Source organism: Plectrocnemia conspersa, unplaced genomic scaffold (assembly GCF_051122295.1).
Source record: "Plectrocnemia conspersa isolate PC_06_02 unplaced genomic scaffold, ASM5112229v1 ptg000004l, whole genome shotgun sequence".
Classification (NCBI taxonomy): Eukaryota; Metazoa; Arthropoda; class Insecta; order Trichoptera; family Polycentropodidae; genus Plectrocnemia; species Plectrocnemia conspersa.
In genome coordinates this window covers 14,953,838-14,978,965 of record NW_028277168.1, presented here as the reverse complement: position 1 = coordinate 14,978,965, position 25,128 = coordinate 14,953,838, and the positions used below count along the sequence as shown (strand labels likewise).

At 33.7% G+C, this 25,128-nt stretch overlaps 1 protein-coding gene across 3 annotated transcripts; it reads right to left on the bottom strand.

Moving 5' to 3' along the window:
• Positions 1–529: 529 nt before the first annotated feature.
• On the bottom strand, positions 530–24,770 carry gro (TLE family member transcriptional corepressor groucho). 3 transcript variants are annotated; one of them, XM_088183944.1, is made up of 18 exons: positions 24,585–24,770; positions 6,616–6,713; positions 6,476–6,539; positions 6,311–6,355; positions 6,104–6,241; positions 5,959–5,991; positions 5,593–5,790; positions 5,409–5,516; positions 5,270–5,323; positions 5,039–5,191; positions 4,752–4,975; positions 4,567–4,690; positions 4,349–4,498; positions 2,962–3,141; positions 2,819–2,897; positions 2,581–2,745; positions 2,310–2,509; positions 530–2,238 (listed from the first exon to the last, which is right to left on the bottom strand). In XM_088183944.1, the coding sequence occupies exons 1-18, from the start codon at positions 24,618–24,620 to the stop codon at positions 2,131–2,133; spliced, it is 2,157 nt and encodes a 718-aa protein (XP_088040070.1). In that variant the 5' UTR covers positions 24,621–24,770; the 3' UTR covers positions 530–2,130. The 3 variants fall into 3 exon arrangements, with proteins under 3 accessions (XP_088040070.1, XP_088040071.1, XP_088040073.1); XM_088183945.1 differs by having other exon boundaries at positions 4,364–4,498; XM_088183947.1 differs by lacking the exons at positions 5,959–5,991; positions 6,104–6,241; positions 6,311–6,355; ... (1 more) ...; positions 6,616–6,713; positions 24,585–24,770 and having other exon boundaries at positions 5,593–5,941.
• Positions 24,771–25,128: the final 358 nt, after the last annotated feature.

Below are 25,128 nucleotides of genomic sequence, written 5' to 3'. Positions count from 1 at the left end.
TATCTTACTGCATATTGCAAACAGCGAGTATTAAATTTTATATGGTAACATGTTTAAGGTATTTTTAATAATTGATCCTTGGTTTTGATAGTAAAATTTCACAATTTGCGTTCGCTGTCCGGTCGTGAATTTTGTTCATAGTTAATCTTTAGAATCTCCACAAACCCAAATTATGGCTGATATCCAATACAAATCCATCACGAATCCTAGTCAAAAATTTCATAAAGACAAACGATAGCCAAGTCGCTTGTATGTTTAGACAATATATAGTGATTATAGAGCTAGGAAGAGATTTGTAGGGTAAATTCTACAAAAAAAAATATATTAATAATATAATAAATTTTAATTTAATATTAATATTATAATATTTTTCTTTAAAATCCATTAAAAAACTGACATTTACATTTTTTTCAATTTTCCCTAAATTAATCGAATAATATAAAGATTTACGCTTTGACTAAAATATCAAAAACCATGACATAATAAAACAGTTTCAGGAAAATTTTGATTTTAAATTATAACAAACCAGTTTCTATAAAATTGTTTAATTTTAGATATTTTTGTACACCACATTAACAAAATAAGTATGCTAAAAAAAATAAACCTCAGGTATATGTAGACATGTACAACAGACTGACCATCAGTCACTGTGATAAACTACCTCTTCGTCCAAAAATAAAGAGGTACGAAAACGAACTACGGCTGTATTGCGTCAAATTATCATTTATTTATTTTTATACATTGTTAATTACTTTCATTAAATTCGTACTATTTAATAAAATATAAATCACAGAGAGCATAAAAATTCAATTACCGATCACACATAAAAATAAATTAAATCAGAAGATACAGATCATCTAAAACAAAATATATTTTATGCATAATTAAGACTAAAAATAAAATCCAGATCAAAAATTAATACAATTCAATAAAAATTAAAAAATAATACCTATAACTATATGTAGAGGCATAATACTGTCATTTTAGTGTATAAATTTACCTACAATTAAACTAAAACCATACATGTTAAAAATAAACGACCATCCGACAATCAAAAGCACATATGCTCATAGCATAATATACGCACGCACACATGGGTGAGAGTGGAGTATAACCCCGCATCAAATTTACAGTTACATCTAAACTTTAACAAAGAGAGTACACAGGCAATGATTTCCATTGTAAATAATCTGTCGAAAAATATACACTGCAAGTTACAAATTATAAAATCTACCCAATATTCTATAAACAATTATTGCAATTTTCATAAGACTGAAAAACAAATCGTTATTCAATACAACAAATATGCAATGTTGTGAAAAATATAGTTTTATGTATTTAAAAAAAATCACATACAGCTATCAAATGCAATGGAAATGTAAAAACATATGATCGTTCATTCGAACCCATGTATATATGCAATTATTTATATTTTTATAGGTCAATCGACAATAGTAAGTCAACACTTGATATGTTTTAATTGCAGATATATACATACATTTTTTTTTATTTTATAAATTTTCATATTACGTAATAATACTTGCAGTATTACAAAATATATAATCTAAGTAACAGAATCCATCAAAAAAACAATGGATAGTAATATGTTTAATAAAAGTTTATGTTTTCTAAATGTATTGCCATTTATTATTATATCTCATAAATAATTAAAATTTAATTCTTCTATGTATTGAAAAAAAACATTATTTCCCATACTCAAGATATATAGTGTAATGTTAAAAAATACAACAAAACATATTTTTGATCAACATTGATAAAAACTGCAATTGGAATGTTGTTATTTATCATTGTTGTTCATATTTTTCAATTATGAATTTAAAGAGATCCTATACAATGAGTTTTTAAATGCTATGTTCTATATTTTTTTTAATTTTGCACAGAAAATAACCAACACTATCATAAAGATTACAAAATAATAAACCTACATCAATGCGACAAAAAAATCCAATTATGAAAATAAACTGCTGCAATATATCATTGCACGCACTTCATATAAGGAACACAATTATATATTACTATTATAGTTATTAATTTGTTATAGCGCATTTTCATATACATTTTCATTATATACAAATTACAATTATAAGAATGTCCTCCTCGCACTTGTAATCAATATATAACTTCATAGACTGTCGCCTTCTTATCGCCCGATCCGGTTACGATAAACTTATCATCAGCCGAAATGTCACAACTTAACACCGAAGATGATTCTTTAGACTAAAAACACAACAAACGTATTAATCAAACGAAAGACAGTAATAATAATTATAATAATAAATAATACACACCTGGAAAATACTAGCACCATAGGGTGTCCTCCAAGCGTTAAGTAAATTATCTTTACCCGTTGATATGAACCATTTACCACACGCAGCAAAACGTAAACTAAGCACGCACGATTCGTGCAACAGCAATTGATAGCGATCAGGTTTACCCGCATGTAATACTTCCACGTGCGAATTCTCCATTCCGACAGCCAACCATGAGCCTAAACATTACAGTGATATTAATTAACATTTTTTTATACATCATATGTAATTAAAAAAATATTTAGCTCACCAGTTGGACAATATCCTAATGAGAATATTTGACTGGAGAAATCATGCTGATGCAACTGCCGACCTTCTCTCAAGTCCCACGATCGTACAGTATTGTCCAAACCACCAGTCCATAACTTTGAACCATCTGCTGAAATATCTATACAACTAGCTCCATCCGTATGCCCTATATTTATAAAAAAGTGCATTTATTTATTAACCTTATCAATAATTTATAATAAGATATTATAATAACTTGCCTTGAAACTGTCGCACCAAAGCCTCATTATGCAAATCCCATACTGCAATATTACCATCGGAACAACAACTAAAGCAGACCTATACAAAATTTGATAATAAAAATTTAATTTGCAACTAGAAAATTATAAATCGATTAACTAACCTTAGAATCAGGACTGATGGCTAAAGCATAACAAGCTGGAGCACTGGATGTCAATTCGGCTTTCATTCTCGGAGTAGGACTAGCGAGATCCCAGATAGAGAGATTAGATGCTTCGCCGCCAACGATTAAAGTTCTCCCATCGGGGAGCAATTTAACAGACCTTATGTAATTATCACGTTGCTGAAATAAATAATTCATGTATAATCTAAACAATGGTTAATATAACAAATGCACATACAGCAGAAGCACTAATAACTTAAAAATCTACATACATAATATATACAATAGGAGTGACCAATTCAATATAATAAATTTAGAGCTATTCATATAACGAACACCCAGATCTATGTGAAATGCATGAAGTTAGTCGCGAATGATAAAAATTCCATTAATTCAAACTACTTTTACGTACACTTTGGTGATTTTATCAATTAAATTATATTTAATATAAAATAATATTTTTGTATTAACCCTTTAGATGCGAGATGCGGATAAATCCGAATCACCATGCAGGGCTCTCAAGTGCGAGATGCGGATTTATCCCACACTATAAAAATCATAATACATGTACATACAAAAAAAAATATTTCTAATATTATAATTTATTTTTTTATTTGTATTTTTCCAGATAAAACAAGGAAAATAATGCAACAATTTTCCTGGTTTTATCTGGAATTTTTTTATAATTTCTATATTATTTATTAATTAATTTTTATTCAATGACTGTCAATAACATTTATATATTTTTTTTCCTTTTCCCCTCATTTTATCACTTTTTACTTTTTTAAATTAAATTCTGAAGGTGAATAAAGATGCAGCAGAGAATGACTATAAACATAAAAAAATCACAATTATATCTCCAACTTTTTTTTTAGTTGATAATTGCCACATTTCCTGACTTTTTATGAAATTTAATTCCGCACATAAAGGGTTAATCTCAAGATGAATACGAATATATATGAAAGAATTGAAAATTTGACAAAATTCATTAGGTGGCAATTGACTACTTTTACATAATTTGCTAAAAAAATTAAGTAGCCAAGACGTGTGTGGCTTAAATGCACTATTCTCTGAAGCTTGCATGGTTAAGTATTACTATAAACACCAGTCATATTGTATATATTAATTTCTTTTAAAAATAAACGGTCAGTTCCATATTGTATGAATAAAGTAGAAAAATACATACACATACAACAAGAATGAGCAAAAATCATATGAAAGCTTTCTTGATACATAGAAAACATTTTTTAAGATGTAAAGATAAATAAAATGTGTGGTTTTAGAGAGCAAGTGGTTACATACATAGGTATAGATATAAATCAAATAATAATAAAATACTATTTCTTATTTTTAAGCACAATGAGTTAAGTCAAATAATTATATCTACATGATCTGTTGTTACCAGGCAATCCAATTGAGATAATGGTTTACTGCAACTTGTCGGTGTGGTAATATCCCAAAGTTTTACGCAACCCTTGCCTCCTGTATATGCGTGTCTACTAGAACCACTCTGTGATAGCGCCACTGCACACACCACCTATTAAAAAGCAATAACAAAAAGTGGCAACATTCTTATAAAAACCACGTTAACCATCAACACAATACCTCTCCGTGTGGCAAAGTGGTAGCTTGTCTTGCTCCTCTGGGTATACCAGGTCCTATCAATGCATCGGCTGGAAAGGGCACAGGCTGTAATCCTGGTCCCCCACACGTATGAAAGGAATAAGCTCTGAAAAAAATTGTACAAATTAAAATCTAAATCAACTAATATGAACAACTAATTAACGTACGGTTTTCCTGCCGCTACACCATTAGAACGTGGTCCAGGTGAATCTGGATAACCTGACAATGGGCCACTAGGAGGAGGAGGTCGATGATAACCCGCCGCTGACGACGGAAACGGAGAATAAGGACCTCCTGGTGGAGGCGCAATCGGCGGAACCGACCCACCTTTACTACTATTAGGTGTTACAGATCTGCCTCCTTTTGTTGAGCTAGGAGTACCGGGTTTTTCCTAAAATAATGCAATAAACATAAGCACACTATGTATAATAAATATATTTTATAAAACACTGACATCTTTGCTTTTAGGTGTGCTACGAGAGGAACTAGAACCACTACGACTAGGAGGTCTCTGAAGCATAGAACCTCCGCCTTTATCGGGTCCATTTTCTCTTCCCGGCTCTCCGCTAACTCTATCTAATGAATGATCATCGCCTCTCCTATCCTCCTTCGGAAATATTTTAAAATCCAACTTTAAATCATATTAATAATTTAAGCAACTACGAGATTAATCATGCAAACTTACTTCATTGGCTATATCTACTACGAGGTCTTGATCACTTTTTTCAGCATCACTATCCTGTAATACATATTGTATTAATATTTAAAATACTGTACAATACCATCGCTGTCATTGTTACATTTCCAAAACAAATCAAACTCACGTGACCAAGCATTTTCTCCTCTTTTCGTCTCTTTACTTCGACTGTGTCTGATTCTGCGGGCGAACGAGTTCTGTACTTTTCGCGATCAGCGGGTGAAACTGAGCTTCTCTAAAATGATAATAAACGATGAATTACGTTCTCTTTACAATTTTTTTTCAGAAGGTAGATCAATACTACGACAAACCTGTAATGCTCGTGCACTGGCTAGTCTCTCTTCGGCAGTGGGTGGCGGAATTTTCAGATCTGCAGGTACATCGGGTGGTTTTGCAGCGGCCAGCAAAGCAGCGTGAGCCGCGTGACTCGCATGTTGCGGTGGCAATCCAGCAAAGAGTCCAGCACCGGCTCCGACAGCAGATCCAGGCACTTGGGCGTGCATTTGCTGCTGCATTCGCATCACATGCGTGCCATGCAAAATTATCACCAACATTAATTCAACAACTCAAAAAATCACTCAATGACAAGAAAAGAAAACAAATAAAAGAAATGCACATTATTATCGAACAACAATAATAAACCGATCAATTATTATTTCATCCAACTAAACACTTACGAGGAGGTGCTGAAGTCCTTGCTGTTGCTGTTGCTGAAAAGAAATACTTAACGTTATAAAAACACAACCAGAAACAATTTTAAGAATACCACAAAACTAGTAAACTACGTCACTCCTTTGATACGTAATTTTCATATATTCTCACCCCAATTATTGCATTTAACTCCGTCATCGTGACCTGCTTGGCTCGTTCGACTGCAGACGCAACCTGCTGCTGATGCTCTTGGGCCAGAAATGGAAGGAGTTGTCCAATTATCGCACTCAGTCTTTTAGCAATTTCAGTCTTAAAAAACACATCCAACATTATAATTCAATAAATGAAATACACTATAAACCTCAGTATAATATTTACCTGTTTATGCATTTCAACATTTAACCCATAAGACATTTCATAGTACTGAAATAGAATGCAATTATTAAAATTAATATAATGCAATGTATGATTAAAATAATTGTTACATAAAAATTATAATGTATTGCATTAGAATTAATAATCATTAATTCAGTAAAATCATACCATTACATAATGTCGCTGCATTTCTGTTTTTTCGCCTGCCAATTTCTCACACTCTAATTTCAGCCTGCAATAAACAAGTGTACGATTATTGCAAAAATGACATTATATATGTATATAAAAATCGATAAAATAATACACACGTGTGATACTGAGCTTGAAGGAAATTAAATTCTTCTTTGATCCTCTCCAACGTGTCAGCAATTGTGAACTTTATGGGCCCTGCGCTTGGCGGCGGTCCCTGAAATACAAAAGCATTGTTTTTAATAAATAAACATCAAATAAAACCCACACCAATGTAACGAAACATGTCTGCAAACAATTACGTGAAGCACATGTGATACGCGGGAAACCACTTATAATTGCAGCGTTAAAGCGACAAGTTTTCGAGTGGAGCAACATTAAAATGAATCAGTTTTATGTATTAAATATTCACAGTCCCAAAGCACAACCTTACAAAGCAGAATATTCACAAACATAATATAAATTGTTAAATTAAATACTATAACATTTTTTTTCCAATTGATATTGACAGATTTTTATGATTATTACCTTTGTGTTGTAAGATTTAAAAAAATATCGTTTGAAAGATTGCAAATAAATTTTTTATTAAATATAACAATGACTACCATGTATATATTATATCATAGGTTATCTTTAAAAATTAAAAGACAAGTACATACCTACATAAACATATATTTATGATACATGTGGTTACTGCACACTTGTTTTTTAAAAATATAACATTTTTTTATTTTATTCAAAATTTCATCTAGTATTATGGGCATAAAATCTTTGTACATACATATACATATGTATTTATATACAACAAAACGATAAGGTTTACGGAAAAAAATGTTGTTATTCAGTTTGTGTTATTAAATTAAAAAGACACAAAACTGACCTCTCTTTCGTCTCGCTGCTAGAACATAATTATTGAGATATAAAAAAATGGTATCATCATGTCACACGGAAAAGTGTCTGTTAAGCTAATTATTAATTTAAAACTTTAATATTAACCTTCACAAGACTAAGCGTACATTTGTAACCCAAAATTCTTGTTATTTCAATTATTTGTTAAACATGAATAATATTTATCTTATATTTAATATAATCTATAAAAATACCTAAACGAATAGAACGCGAAAAATATTTTAAAACGTGTTGAAAAATAATAATGATATCGGGTTTTTGAGAATATAAATAACTTTATATATTTTTACATTTTGGTGTTCACCCTTGATAATTAATTTTAATTTGTAACTTGACTCGAATAAAAAAAATAGTATAAAAAAATTGTATTATTTTTCGTGATAACTCGCTGACTAATCGGCACGTGCCAAGACCGCGCCAGTTTGCTACTGCTGCTTCCTCTGAGAGTATAATGGGAAAATCTATTTATAGTTAAATTCAATGGCAATAAAATGCATTTTAAACATGCTCAAAATGAAAATCTAAATTAATTTCACTAACATATGACCATTTAGTTCATTAATACTCAATTTGGATTTGAGGTGACTTTGTACCCGATACCGGTTCTGGACCCATTTTCGAGGTCTTGGTAAGCGAGGGTTAAAAAGTTCATGTGGTCTTCAACCTGATGGACCGCGGACCGGCGCCGGTCCGCAAGAAATTATATCAAATTTGCTTGCAAAAAAGCAGCAGCAGATGTCGCACTAACAAAAAATTGTAATTTTATAGCATTAGATTAAATAAATAATATTCAATCCAACATTGGTTTTTATTTTGGGTTGACGCCGGTCGTCCGCGAAATATTTTTCCCATTTTCGCCGGGCCGCGGATGTAAAATGGTTGAAGAGCACTGGAATAGTTAATTATAATAAATCAATCTGTTAACGAATAAAAACTGATTTGTGCAACAATTTATTTTAGATTCTCAGTACAATGTTACGACCCCTTGCACATAATAGAAATCGACACGAAATGTGGTCTAGGTGTTGTTGAAAATTACGTGCGAATTTCATTCAGAACATTCCCCTGATATTGGGCGAGGTTTTGGTTTGGTGGCACAGCAAATCGTGGGAGGAGGTGGGCGTGGAGACGACAGGCGGAAGATGGGGTCGAAAAATATGGGGTTAAACCCTCGCGGGCGTAATAATTCCCGATCATTTCCAATCTTGCCGATGGAGCGTGCGTATTTGCTTTTGACTCTTTGTTTCGAACTCGACAGATTTATGTTGCGCAAAGAGAAAAACAATATGTAACAAGACTGGGTACGCCACTGTGCATGTAACAAGATCGAATCAGAGCTCTAAATACGTATGCGCGTGTGTCAGACGGGCACAAAAAAAGAACACCGAAATAAACACACGAGCCAACCGGCGGGTGAAGGGTTGGAACATCCGCATACATATGTACGAGCCAGTTTCCGAACACCCTATTCCTCTGATATGACATACGATCGGAACACTTCAGTGGCGGCGCTGGCAAATCCCCGGGGCAGAACGAGAGAGTATTCAGCTAGTATGGACACCACAATTTAAAAATAAAAACCGGGTCTCTAATAATGCAAAGTACATATACATTCACACATATTTTGCTTTGTATTGAGAGAATTTTAGAAATGTATTATTCGAAACACGATGAATCTATATTTCGTGTGCAATTTCATTAATTATAAATTCATAAATCTACATAACACTTCAACGATGAAATAAATAAAGACAGGATTTGTTTAACTATTAATACCTGCCTAACCTGATTGAGGTAAAAATGGCATACGACCACTTTGCTTTTACTGACTCATAAATTAATTTGTTTAAAGTAAGTTTAATTGAGAACGCTTTTTGTGGGGGGGGGGGATTGCATTTAATAATTTAGGGATCCCGGAAACGACAAATGACTTAACAATGAAATATCTTGTAAACAACAATGATTTTGTCGTCCATAATGAATTGAAAGATCATATAAACTATAATTTTACGATATCCTTAAAGTGTTGAGCATCAACAATGGATGTAGAAATCGTGCAGGACACCCGGTATTGCACAATAGCCATAAATGTTCCAAAGCTACTACCTACTAATCACCCATTACCGCAGCGTAAAAACTTAACGATCGATAGTCGATAATTTCCTCAAATATTATTATACTTATTTCGCCCGCATTATAAATGAAACATAGGATTGAAAATTCATACATATATTTAAACATATTCAACTGGTTGTTGAAATATACACATTTACTGGTGTAAATACAATAACTATTCACTTACTCATTTAAATAATATTTTTTAATTTTTCTTAGATTGCTTTTAAAGATGAATCTAATATTCCACATACATATACTCCATCTCGAAACATCAAAATGTATTTGATAAAATATGCATATGCATTTAATTACCTAAAGATCAATATAATTTATTTATAATAATTTTGATGGCAAATTAATTGGTGTTTTAGGGTTTTATCATAAAGTACCGCCACCGCTGTCAAATGATGTGGTATTACACTATTTATGTATTTTAATAAGTGATATAATAATGAATTCACAAAATCGTTGTGTAAAAATTGACACGATTAAAGCAATCTTAATTAAAGGTCAAGACATATTTCCTACCCCTGGTAGATATATATAATACATAGGTATATGTATATCGTATGCCACCTGTTCCAAATTTTGCTCAGTTGTACTCTAGGTCCATAAAGAAAAATTATCTCATACTCTTAACACCCCCCTTCCCCTCCCATGGATAGAAATTTGAATTAAATTTAACACAATCCGTTCTAAAGTTTGCTCATTTACACTTATGATTTAGATAAAAATATTGTCACTGCACCCAACGCCCAGAATAACTTAGTGTCTTTATTCTATTCTTATGAATGTATTGTATGTATATTTTCTTGATAAGTGAAAACGGGACAGTCTCGGTTAAAACGGGACGGATGGGATCCCCAGAGTAGCGCCAGCCGCCGACGACCCCGGGCGGTGGGGTAAATAAGTAAAAGCGTTTACGGGTTTTGTCACGGATGTAGCCGAACAAACAATTCCTTGCTTTTGTATCTTTCTTGCGAACACATACATAAATACGAGGCGCGAGCTCGCGTGCACACGATTGTTTGCGAGTGTGTGTCGGGGTATATAAGGCTATTTCGCCAGGACGAGTAGTGCGGGCGGGGTCGGATCAATACGGACGACAGGTTGATTGCTCGGTTTACAGTTGTAAATTGTTTCGTCACGCGGAACTATGAAAACATTACCGGTCCGGCTGGAGGACAAAGCCGGGGGGGGGGGTAGTAGCAGCGAGGGCGCACGGGGTCAGGGGGCTCAGATGGAGGCAGCGCTGGAGATCCGCGAAACGAACGCAAATTAACCCCCCCCGAGGACGAAAAGGCGGCAGCGGTAGTGGGAGGTCGAAACGGTCGAAACAATAAAATTTGCGAATAAGATTCGCATAAAATTCGGCGAATCTCGTTCTGTGATTGGGGAACTTATACACACTCCCCGATGTTTGTACACATAAAATGAAAGCAGGATAAGTATATCTACAATATCACAAATGTATGAATATTGTATATAATATCATTTGATGTAGAACGAGTTTAAAAAAATAAATTGGGTTTGAATGGATCTTGCGAAACCACGAACATAAAATTCCGCCACACAAAACTACACCATGGTAACGATCAACCGATATGTGATACACACATAAAAGGTGTTCACTGAAAAGTAATGGCGTCATAATTTCAACGAATTCAACACTATTCTTGCGTATTCGATACATGGATATCTGATAGATACATATGGTAACGAATTATTATCTCCAAATCAATCTATAATTTTCTACTTCCTGTATTTATTATCGTATTTCATAAAAGCATGGGGGTTCCGTAAATAATCTCTCACTAATTAACCTTGTATATACACACGCGTAATAATGACCATTGTAAGCATAGGAAAATATGTATATAGGTACCATGTCATTTGGTTATAATAACACCAAACATAGAACGATTTATAGTCGAATGTCGTGACTGACCGATTTAATTCGACATTTTGAACCGACACGACTGGAAACGATGCACCAAAAATACATTTCATATCAAGTTATATACAAAATATAAAGTACTGGCAGACATACTTATAATAAAAAGTATTCTAATCTTTAATTTCAACTTAATACTATACATCTGCGAATATTCGCGACAAATTTATATCAAATATTGTCAAAATCGAAAAATTTCAATAAAAAATTATCGTACTGTTTTATTGTATTGTAATTATTGAGAATGATGTTTGAAGTTGCTAGGTCAGTTCCATTGTCACTGCCGTGACGTTAACCATGACCGCTCCGCTTTCCATATGCGTTAAAGAACGGTGCCTTTTTTGTGGAAAGTAAAATTAGGGACCGAAATTCATCGAAGACACAATGGGGAAATTAATATTAAAATAAAATTTATATTCATTGCAAATAATCATATTTTAAATTATTTTTCTTACTCGTCTCTGCTGGTGGCTTTCACGCTTCGCGCTCATTACAATACGCTTTGCACTCAATTTTTCACACATGTATAACTAAATGCTATTTATCAGAGAATCTTATGCACGAGAATCGCGCAGGCAATCACCTGGCAGATGTAATAAACATTTTATTACACACCACAAGAAAAGAACCGTTTAAATCGGCCCGAAACGCGGCCGTGCCGTCCAAAATTAACAATTCACGTAATTGAGCGGCGGTTTACACGAAACTCGCGAGCGCGCGGGGGGTCGAATAATTGCGTCACGGTTTGAGAAGCGCTTTCTAAATAGCGCTCGGTGCTCCGTTCGATTCCAGCGGCGTCTTCTTCTTTCGGCTTCATCTCGCGTCGTTATCGCTTTGTCGAAACGTCCCGACGGCGATCGATCATTCCGAAGAATGAAATAGAGACAAAGACCGTTTTATTACGATTTGTATAGTATGTATATAAACCGATAGCGGTTCCTCTATGAAGCCGTTCCCCGCAAACGGCGCGCGTGCTCGCGAAAAATATCATCGAATCTCGCCTAATAATATAGACCTCGCATATTGTGATGGTCGGTTTTGCATACACGTGCACGTATGTAAAGTTGCGCGCGACGGAAAAATCGTTTACGAAAACGAAATACGGAAACGGCGTGTACGGGGGGGACCAACACTGCGAAGCTTTCTACGTGACAGGAAATAAATTGCCGACAACAATGAAAACGAAAAAGCGGATGCAGCGGCGGGCGAGAAGAGGGATGGGGTGGGAAAAAAGCACACATACCAATATACGTGGATGTGTAATAAAATAACCGTGTAACACGTCGCAAAGCGCAAGAGTATCGAAAACCCGGGGGCGGTCAAAGAGCGAAGCAAAGACTATATTATGCGATTAAAGCAAATAATAACTATAATTTTAACGGCATATGTCAAATTACGTTTACATACAGAGATGTGACAAGAGAACGATTCCATTAGAGAAGCTCTCGAAAAGAAAACTGAAAGTGCACTCACTCACTTTGTATTCAGAAATGAGCAAAACTTCTCATTTATAATTAACGTTCAAATTCATAGTCAACTAGTTTCAATACATAAATGACGTTCAATAGTATCATTGTCCAAGCATAAATGAAAGTAAATTTTCATTTAAAATGAGTTACGTGAGATTAGAATATCATCATTTTCAGGGAAAGTTATTAATTACGTATAATGAAATATTCACTGAATATTTCAATAGTTACTTACCTAATAAAATGAATAAGCATAATAACACAACGAGAAATAATTAAACTTGTTTTTTTTTTAATTAGTAGAAGAGATTTTATAAATTAGTTGATAAAAATATAAGATCAGAGTAAGTCAATCAAACATAATGAACACCTACAAGTAATATTATTAAATATTTTAGAAATCGGTGGCATCTATATTATTAAATAACATGTATAATATATTTTGTAATCGCATTTTTTTCAATAATAGCGCATTTTTTAAATTAAAAATTCGAAAGACGCGACTGAGGCTTGGACCTGCACTATTTCGTCCCATATAGATCATTAGATTGCTTTTTTTTACGCCGTTGCGATATATGGCGTATTGTATTTGTCAATTAAATGGATATCTAAAGCATGATAACTTCATTATAAGCCGAAAATAATAGACTTAAAGATTCCAGACATAATAAGCTATGCTGTGCAAATTTCATGACACCAGAGGTCACTGTGCGAGAGTTTCTGATTCACCTAAAAAGTTATGCTTTATTGTTAATTAAGATTACCTGATTAAATAATGAATAAAAAATAATGTATAAACTATGGAAACAAAATCAAAATAAACTACATCAATTCTAAGGAAATGAGTTACATATGACAATAATATATTTGATAGCAAAAAAGTATGTACAGTGTGGAACCTCGAATTACGAGTGACTTGACGTACGAGTTTTTCGAGACGAACAATTTTTATTTAAGGAATTGACTTGAGATACGAGCAAAAAAACGTATTGCGTAAATTAAAAATAAACTTGATCATTAATTTATTTAATATTTACCATTTTAATCGCCATTAATCTATTTCAATTTTCCCCACTGAAATGGATTAATGGGGAAAATTGATTTGACATAAGAGTAATTTGAGTTACGATTTCCGTCACGGAACAAATTAAACTCGCAAGACGAAGCACCACTGTATATTGAATTTAATTTTACGTAATAAATGTATTTTTCACAACGATGATAATATACCAGTTAAATGTGGTTTACGAGGAGATAGTAAATGTAGGTATATTACGATCATACTGAGCTTATTAAGACATTTTTTTTAATTATCAATGGTTAAATTTAACCATTGACCGAATACATCGTCATAAATTATACGACAAATGAAATTGTATTATATTTAGTTTGCTTATGATGGCAAATATTGTTTTAATTACATATTGTGCAAAAATATTGTTTTGTATTTAGTAACAGTATCACATAATAAATCAATAATATATCACAGTGGATCATAAATGAATACCGGAAATAAAAAAGGACCTAAGTGCCACTTTTTAGATTTTGAGATGGTCAATATTTACATAATATAACGTAAAACTTAATTATTTGAAATATATTTTTCAAAAAAACACATTGTTTATATTTATTTGAGCAAAAGAATTTTACTGTTAGTAAACGAATCATATTGGTTTAACATCACGTAGAAATGTTGCAGTGTGATAGCTTTAAATAGGGTGTAAGTGCCGTGCTTAATCTTATTTAAAAGGAACTATGTGTATTGTTTGCTTCGACACGTGTGACTCTTAGGATACAAAAAACAAGGGTTGTGGGTAAATACTATTTTATTTGTTTACTCTTCATTTGGCAGCTTTTTGGGTGGAATAATTTTTCCTTTGGATGTTACATATCCTTGCCCTGTATTATTTTTCAATGTTCTTGTGGTGAACTGTGTTTTCGCCTATTTTTAGCGGATTGTTGCACGGCGTTTCCTCCCACGTCAAATATTTCTACGCAACTGACAAAGACAACGTGTAGCACTTAAGCCCTATTTAAGAAATTACCACAGTGGCACATACAACCAATACAATACTGCTGTTGATATACACTATTAAAAACGATTTTGGAGACTTGGGTCATATTTTAAAACATTGGCGTTGGCATATAGAACATATTTTTGTTGTTTCAATTATTATCAACATACATCCTCAGGAATGAAAAAATATTAAAGAGAATATTATGCTCTTTTCAACCGATCACACTCGTACGTGTTGATTTTAATAAATCGAGAAATTGAGAGATAGTTTCACCATTAAAATTTGGTTCACATGCCACTTTCTGGATATAATGTAATATATACTCGTAATAAGCGTATCTTAAAAGTTCAACAAAATCCTTGGAAGAGTGAGTTTGAACTCATTTACAACTAATTAATTTCCCTAGAATACTCAAATGTTAAAGTCTAAATTATTTAATAGTTTATAATTAACTCAGAATTCGCTTTCATATGTTAAATAACATTGAACTAATGCATTAACTCACTGGAATGTTTTAACGTTTCATCTACACGCTTTTATCGAGACCAACGAAAGCAAATTAGAAAAACACATCGTACATACATAAATAATCAAAATATCGCGTGACGTTATACCGTCGATAAGTAAAAGCAATTAATATGTATGAATATAAAAAGTCGGGCGCTATCATTATCACGCATCCATAATGAACATTTGTATCATCGCGTATTGAATATATTTACAAAAGCTTCACTGGATACTGCATCATTTGACAGCGCCCTAATGTTATCAATCAACGATAAAATCCGACCTACGACACCGTCGCCAGCGATGCGCCAATACTTTTCAACAGGTGCGGCGCAAGCGAAACCGGCTCAAGTGCACACGCACACACAGATTGAGAACTCAGACGGGCTCTTCAACCCTTCAACCCTCACCCTCGAGGGCGGAGATCCCGCCGCGGCGATAAAGCGCGTTAATCGCAGTTGTTCGCGAAATTCTGCGAAGGGTCGCTAATTAATACGAACGCCGCCGACAAAGAATATCAGCGCTTAATTAGGGTGTCGGCCCTCGGAAGGGGGCGCCACCTTGACCCACTCCGAAGCCTCCCTGCTTCTCTATCTCGTTCGCTCTCACCTGAGGATGCGGCGGACCGTTCAAGTTGTTGTCATCGTTATTACTGTTAGAATTTGTGGCGGAACTCGCATTGGAGTTGGGGTGCATGTTTGAGTCGGGACTGTTGTCATGATTGGGGTTCATATCGTCATTAGGGTTGTAGGGCGTATTATGTTGGTTTTCGTCATTGGGATGATGAAAGTAATTAAAATTGGGATTGTAATATGGATTGTTGATTAACGCCCTGGACACGGCGCTGTAAAGCCAGGGATCCATGTCGAAAAACGATGCGTCAGCGTTGAGTCACAAATTAGACTAACGTATAGCAATTATCAATAATCAATAATTAATACCATATTACCAGGAATCGAATATATATATTTATGTCCAAAAAAGATTTAGAATTAACCCTCTTTATAATATATGCATGTTATAATAAATAAATATACATCTTTCATTATTCCGGATGTACATTTAAAAACCTGGCAATACATAAATTTAAATGAGCATTATAGTTTTGTATTGCTTTTTATTTTTCTTCAAGCAATAATTTTCTGTATTATTTTATTTTATATATGTTTTAAATATTATAAATAATGAATAGTAATGTTTTTTATAAATTATCTTCAAATAAATAAATATTATAAATGAAAGTGCAAGCCTCCAGGCGAAAATGGACCGAAACCGCAATTTTATTAGTCTATCTGGCGAGTATATTATTTGTTATGTATACATTACATAATTTATTACCGCACGATAATAAATCAATAAGCGATGCCAAAAGCTTGAACGCCTAAACCACAAGCTTGTGGCTAATGTCCTAAAAAGGATACTCAAAGAACAAAATCTTGATTTACTACAATACAATACATAAGATGATATCGGTATCAAAACACAAGATATCATTGTTATATTAAATGCATAATCAATCAATTATAATCAATTTAAACCTTCAAGTAGATGCAACGTATTGGATTTTGGCAAATACATCATTGTTATTATTATATACTAATTCATCAATTGTACATGATTTAAAACTAAAAAATAAATATTTATTAGAATTCGAAGACAACATATTACCTAGAACTGAAAACGTATGTGCAAATTGGTATAAACGTATAAACGTGTACTGAGAAAAACATCCCGAAATAAATATATTGCACTAGCACATTGTTAAATTTATCAGAGTGATGACGATATTATTTTATGATACGCATATAAATGATTTTAAAATGCAACTAACACGCCAATTAGTGTCGATTTTTTATGAATTCCGAATAAAAATAATCTATTGTTTTTAGGTCGAATGACGAGAAAAGCATGTTACAATCACTTTGCTACAAGAGAATGAAAAGAACAATAATAATTCATTACGATTTTTGCCATTTTGATATATGTAATTGTATTGCGTCCTGAAATAATCTTATGTATCTCTATCGACATACCTAACAAGAATTAAATACGACCGATTACTCGAAAAATAGCGACTATCGTTCCAGTATAATCCAGAGCTAAGTATGTATTCGTGTCAGATTTTCTTTCAATTGTTTTGTTGATAACCCTGGATAAATTTACTGAGTTTGACAGAAGTTCTTTGGGCGACTAAGTTATCCGAATGGAGATTTTATTTAACTCTCTTAAATGGAGGGTTAATTAGCACGATAGACCAGTGACTAATACCTGGGTTCGAATTCCATATGGACCCTAATGTTTTTTTAATTACTATCGTATCTGGGAGATCAAAATTAGTTGGTGGTAATTATAGAATTATAATTCCAATCGATAATCAGATTAGGTTTTCCTGGATTTTCTTAATGATGATTGAAAAAATCAGCACCAGTGGGTGATATTAAATATAAGATGATTTTGAATACAAGATATTCAAAAAAAGGTCACAACGGATCGGTAGGAGGTAAAAAAAAATTAAGTCACCTCGAACGTTTTAAAGTTTCTTGTCCCGGTTTATGAAACGTGAATCCCTGTAGTCGGGATAATAAAAAATTGAAAATTACCCGGGAAAGATCTGTTAAATTGTTTGTACGCTGTAATAAGTGTTTATAATTAATAATATATATGTCATCTATTTTGACTTTGATTTCAGTCTGGTGTCTCACAACTTACTAAGTAGTTAGTAATTGTGTTTATAATGTTGTAACGCTTCGGACTAACGCCTGTCGTGTTGCAACGGAAATTTACAAACTTTTGGAACACTAGATTTTGAGCCATACAAAAACATCTCTTAGTGCAATGACAAAAGGATCATAGATTAGTACGACAATTAAACAAACTTGACGATGTGGTGTATATATGTAGAAGAATGCTACGAATACCTGAAACAGCAGGACCTATACATATTAATCGTTAAAGGACTTTAAATCAAATATATAAGTTCGGCGACATTATATGGTTTACCCTTAAACATGTTATTATTAATCCAAATATTTACCTTAACCCTTTGAATAATGAGTTAATTTATACACATTTGCTAATTTGTTAGTATACACCTGAGAGTAAGTTAATTTTACGGATTTTTCCATAATTACTTCTGTTCTGTATTTATTATTATTTTATATTGCATTTATAGTAAATTCTCGACTTTTTAGTGCTTTGATTTATTTTACTACTTTTTTTTATTAGTATGTTTTAATATATTTTACCGCTTTTCTATTATTAAATTTCGTTAATTTATTTTATACATTTTTACATATTATTCAGCTTTTATCGATTTTTTTTATATTAATTCAGAGGCTCTCAATATTTTTTATAAAATAAATATGAAATATTGTTTGTTATATTCATTTATTTTGTACTCTTTAATGTATTGATATTATTTTATATTAAAATCATTCACATTAAATTAAATTTAAAAAATATATTTTTTATTTATTATTTCTCCAGTTATATATGAAAATACATATATATAACTATCTGGGGTACCTCAAAACAATTCAAAACAAAAAACATTCAATTCATGCCAGTGAACAAATACGGTTCGCAAATATATATAGTTAGCTAAATGATAGCATTAACTCTTAGTATACCAGCGAGATTTTTATTTGTACCCCATTCGAGGTAAAAATAAGTATACTAAGTATACCCAAAAATATTTACGAAGAGTTACACATTTACAGGAGGTATGCAATTGAAGAGCGTGTGTTAGGTTCAAAAACGTTTCGTGATGTGTCCGATGAGATGAATAAATCAAGTCTAACTCATCCATAGTGGAGAAGCGTTGTGAGAGGTTCATAAGGAATAGAATAAAACGTCAGTGATCATAAAAACAACGAAGAATCAATTTATCGATTGATAATCATCTCGAACAAAATAAAGCGAGCTTTACGTAGCTATATTGTCTTGTACGATTATCTAGAATTAATAGAGGACACCTGCAAAGGGAGAATCTTTGTTGATTGCGACAACCGACGCAATCCCCGCAGCCGCATTTACATAATATCCAATCCCCTTTGCACAAAAGCTCCTTTTTATTGCGAGAGACGCGGCAAAGGGTCGGGTCGCCGTGATGTGCATTTTGCGAGGATCGACCAGCGAAACGGCGCGAGAAAAAAGACCGGCGCTCCGCCCCCGCAACACGTCTACTAGGGGGGTCGCCGTGCCCCCGCGGATGATGCTCCGAGTGAGAAGCGCGATAAATCATACGGCGGCCGACCTGAATATGAAATGTACGCCCGAGAGACGGAGAGAGGCAGCCAATAAAAGCGCTCTTTTGACATGTTCGAATTGTTTCAATGTTATTTATCGTACAAAACGTGTAAATTTTATGATACACAGAGACGTGTGGGAACGTTGCGGGACGCGAAGGAGAACTCTCATCCTCGTGGTGCCGCTCAATAATTCGCGCAAATAATAAATTCACCCGGGTGTGAGAGGCGGGCGCGATCCAGACGAGACTTTCTTTGTTATGCTCATACTATTTTACTCACAGCTTACAGTAGCTTACTTGTAAGATGATCGTTCATAGGAAATTTCTGGAAAATATGTCATAATTTATTAAGTAGCAGTAACGGCTTTGAATGCATTGATTTGCATTTAGTCGTGGTACGTTATTATCCGCTGTCGTCCAGATCAAAAGAAAAAAGTGGCCAAGTCAATAGAAAAAAATTGAGAGTTCCTAAGCGTAATTTGTTTCTATTGTCCCTACCAGATTAGTATACAATAGTTTTCACATACGTTGTTATGCAGCTAAGGCTATATTCGGCTAATTGAATTAGTTTCAATAAATGTCAAGAGGTGGGGGGGTGAAGCTACCTAATTACCTGTTTAATGAATAATAAAAATAAACTAAGATAAACGCAGATGTGGTACACCAAGCTAGAATCATACATTAACACGAGCAAACAAAAATAAATACTCATTAATGGACCCATAGTGATAAAAGTTCAAGAGAGATAAATTAAAATCATGTTAATAAGCCGTGCGAAACCGTTTCCAATGCAAGTTCAGCGTTTGATAGCAAAATAAAAACGTTCCAGTGTTACTATCATAAATTGAAAAAAAAAATTGATTGGAATCATCGAACATAGACGTCATCACCATAACTGGATGAAAATTAAGATAAAATGTTGTCCACTTTATCCACCTATGATAAAAACGATGACGTTCATGGTTGGCAATTAAATGTTTAACGAGGATCACTTAGTAATACAATCAACGCAGTTAAGCATCTACATTAATTTTGATTAAAAGTATATTTTTGAAAAATTTAAATGGTAGGGTCAGTGTATATAATATATGTAAATCAGATATTACATAATTTGTTCATTGATATGACTAGATAGTGGAGCAGTGGTAATCAGCCGTAATCCCCTGACGTTAATTGCTAACCGGCTGCGGAATATTGGAACCGATTCTAAACATGTCGCACTTTGGAACCGCTGAATCTTGAATGAGACTCCCTCAACAAAAGTATTTATTTGATGGGTGTGTATTGTGAAATTTCTACAACCCCAGTTCGGTACATTTTCGATTCGACTGTCTTGATTATTCATTGGCGCTTAAAAATTGCGCGCACAAACATGCATAAATAAACGAGGACGGAAGGAAATCCTGGATCATCTCTTTTGCTCGAGCGGTTCTCAAAATGTTTAATGGTTAAATATAGACAATCAATATTGACTGAGCGTTACGCTCATTAGAAGAAACGAAGAGAAAATGTGACCTAACACAATACAAATATTTTGTAATAATAAAATTTAAAGTTTAGATTAGTGCCACGAAACATCAATATTTATACTTATTTCCATTAGTAATAGTTAAAATTATTGACATGAAATATCAACATTTACACTTCTAATAATATGTGGGTCTATTTTATTTGAATACATACTGAGGGTTGAAAAAAGTTTATTTTTAATGTCAATTATGCATATAGTTGGTTCAGGATTATATTATAATTACAGTTTTTATTTAATCTAATATTTAGTACATTTTTATTTATATTTGCAACGACTTGAGTTGTTTAAGTTTAAAAATAATACTTTATTAAGCCGGTAATGGTACATGAGTCAAGTGCCATTGTAACTTAATATCAATAAATTACATTTACATCCATAACTTCTGTGATTAAGTTGAAAGATAAATCATAGAATAATCTCTCGAGTTCATGTCTATGACGACCACAAAATTTGCTGAATTGCCTTCAGAGTTTTCTGTGAATAATGTTATCTTAAAATACTAGAAGGGTTGAAAAAAATGTTTTATTCCTAACAGATATAGAAGGTTTTATGGAAACAAAACTTTATTTGGACAACACTATTTTGGATGTAAACAACTTTTTCTATTACTTCATGTCCGATTTTTACCTCCATATGTCTATTAATTTATAATAATAACTTTTCAATTATTTTTTATATGGTAAAATATTAATTGACATACAATGGAGTAAATATGAAGGGGGGAAGCTATCGATATTAGCTACCTCATATTTGTTTTAAATATATGTGCAGAGCACAACAACTTGACACAAATGCACCCTGCAGAGACAAAATACACGTAAAAACACAATGCGTCCATCACTGCTAGTACATGGATGAAAACAAATCATTACTATCCTACATATGATTAAAAATTCGGATAGAAGTTCTTATTGTGGAGTTGTTCTTGCATTCGGTACTTAAAACAATACAATAATTAGGTATCACAAAAAAATAAGTTCTTTCAAAATCTTCAGATTGTTTATATTCCCTAAACTAAGCATCTTGAATAAATGCTTTCTAAAGTACACTGTCAACGCGACTCAAGCATACATTGAATATAAAATGTATAATATTTATATTTGTTCATGTACATGTATCTGATCGTTTATATTAGAAGTGAATCGGTTTATTTGGCATATTTATGATTCGCAACACTACAAGAGTACTTAACATGTTCAACCAGAGCAAATCTCAGTTATAAGGTAATACATTGGCGTTAAGTTATTAAATATTTTTTTTAAATATAGTTGTTCTTCGTGTGAATGAAAAAAACTGCTGCTGAAATTAATCGGCATCTCGTTTCTGTTTATAGCTATGACATTATGAACAGGCAAAGTGTGTCGTGAATTTAAGTGGAAAGGCCATACATTGTCACTGATGTACTCATTCATAAAATTGAATAAAAAATCGTTTTATATGCATAAAACAAGCCAACAATCAATTACATATGTATATGCACTATAGCAACAAGTGTCCAGAACGGTTCATATAAAACGATCGCTTTAAAATTAGACTAATAGAAAGTAAGCACGAGAGCAGTAGAAACTCATGACGTTCTCATCATCGTTGACTTTTGCTACTTTAACGAAACTTATCGGATCCAACGACATCATTAAAACAATAATTGGATTGATTTTGATGTTAATAACATTTATTTATTATTTAGATATTAATCCCAAAAGGCTAAGATCTATGATTAATAAATTTTCTTTATTGCATAATTATAACATGATTTTTGGAGCCATTAAAATCAAACAGATCAATCAAGTGCATCTATAACCTAAAAGATTATAATGGTTAATATCCTGCAGTAATGATAATATATATTGGGCTATAACCGTAGTTTGATACATTCAAATAAAAGCAAATAATTTTAAGTTGATGTAAGATGTAAAATTTCAAGATACTTTCTCGAGTAATGAATTATGTAAAGAATTGATTACATAATATATTAAAATAAAGAAATCAATGTTAAGTGGGAAAAAAAACATTGACGATAATTCATTTTATCGAGATCTCGCACACTGAATAAAGTATGTATCTGCATTAGCGATATACTATTATATGTATATAAAAATGCACGCGTTCGTTCTCCAAAGAACGAAGGGAACGGAAAGATACAACGGCGCGGCGCGCACACCTCCGACCGCAATCCAACATAACGATAAAGCCGAGGGTCGAATTAAATGTAGAAAATATTTATTTGCGCGACGCCACTGAATCGAACGCATACAAGTACAAAACACATAAACACAATGATACATCCGCTCCGCTCGCACGTTCGATTATTATTACCAGGGCTGTGGAGTCGGAGTCGGAGTTGGAGTCGTGGAGTCGTGGTGTTTTGGCCGGAGTTGGAGTCGGAGTCGGAGTCGTGAAAAATGAGCGACTCCGAGCATTTTTTAAATTATGAAATTTATGAATTTTTAATTGCGTAATAATGAATGTGTATAGCGTATGAATATTAAACGTGTAGAAAAACACCAAAAATACCTGATAAAATTAAACTTTTTTGAGTCGGAGTCGAAGTCGGAGTCGAAGTCGGAGTCGGAGTCGGAGTGGAGTCGTGTTGTTGGTAAATATCGGAATCGGAGTCGGAGTCGGAGTCGTGTTTTTTTTTAACGACTCCACAGCCCTGATTATTACTACAAAGGTCTCGGGAGATGCGCCGATTGTTGAATTATGGCTCGAGAGACGCCCGTTAATTATGACGTTTATGATTTCCACGCAAATCGCGTTTGCGTATGTGTGTATCAAAATAACGATTACGGTCCAGTCCGGCAGGTGAGAAAATAATAGGAGGAGGCATTGTTTTCTTCGGGGGGGTGAGCCTCGGGGGGCGACCCCGAGCGCGAGCCCCCAGCTAGACAGACGCCACCCATCGCGCGTTTCATTTTTTTGCCTTTTATTATTTCGCCTCCGCCTGCGCCACTTTCGTTTGCAGCGAACACGTTCATATTTTTTTCAAATGGCGACACTGGCGCCGCCATTTTAATTATTTAATTACAATTCAAATTACCAAAATAAATATAATTAATCATATACACAAAACGGGTCGACTCAAATTACATTATATTACTTCTAGGTTCTAATATATATCGAATCGGCGGTATAAATAAATTAAAAATATAAATAATTTTGGCCATCGCCGGCTAATAGCGCGGCATGACTGACCGCGGCAACGTGTTCGCGTCCGATCGCCATACGCGACGCCGGATATATGAGGCGCGATCTTTTCTACTTTGTTTCGTAAGGTTAAACCGGCGAACGGGGCGAAACAACGAAGGGGCGAAAGCTCCTACAAAGACTCACCGCAGCGGCGGGATGCCTCGCCGGGCTGGGATACATGACTGTGGCTCCCGAGGAGGCGTCCGATCGAACCGGCGATCGAGTCGTCCCGTGGGGCGCAGAGCGCTCGGGGCAGAGTCGCACGGCTGCTCGGCGGCCGCGCGGGACGGACGCGCGCCGCCGGCTCCGCTGGCAACTCCTCACAACAACACCGCTCAACGCCGGATCATAACATATCCGTTCACGGCCATGATTGCAACGATTTTATTTATTTACTTTAGCGGTGATAATTCACATTTTTGTTTCTCTTTCAATTATTAAATCAATAATAAAAATACATCAACCAATAATAACATGTATTTCAATTTATATTCGAATCAATACTTTCAAATTTTGAACTACAATACATAATAGATCATTCGTTACAAATTAAAAATAAATATTAATTAATCTGCGTTTTGCATCGATTTGCAGTGCAAAGTAATAAGTGCAAGCGAACATTAACCATATACTCAACTATAAAGGTATGGATCGGTCATTATCAGTTTGCTGAGTAGTGGAGGTATCG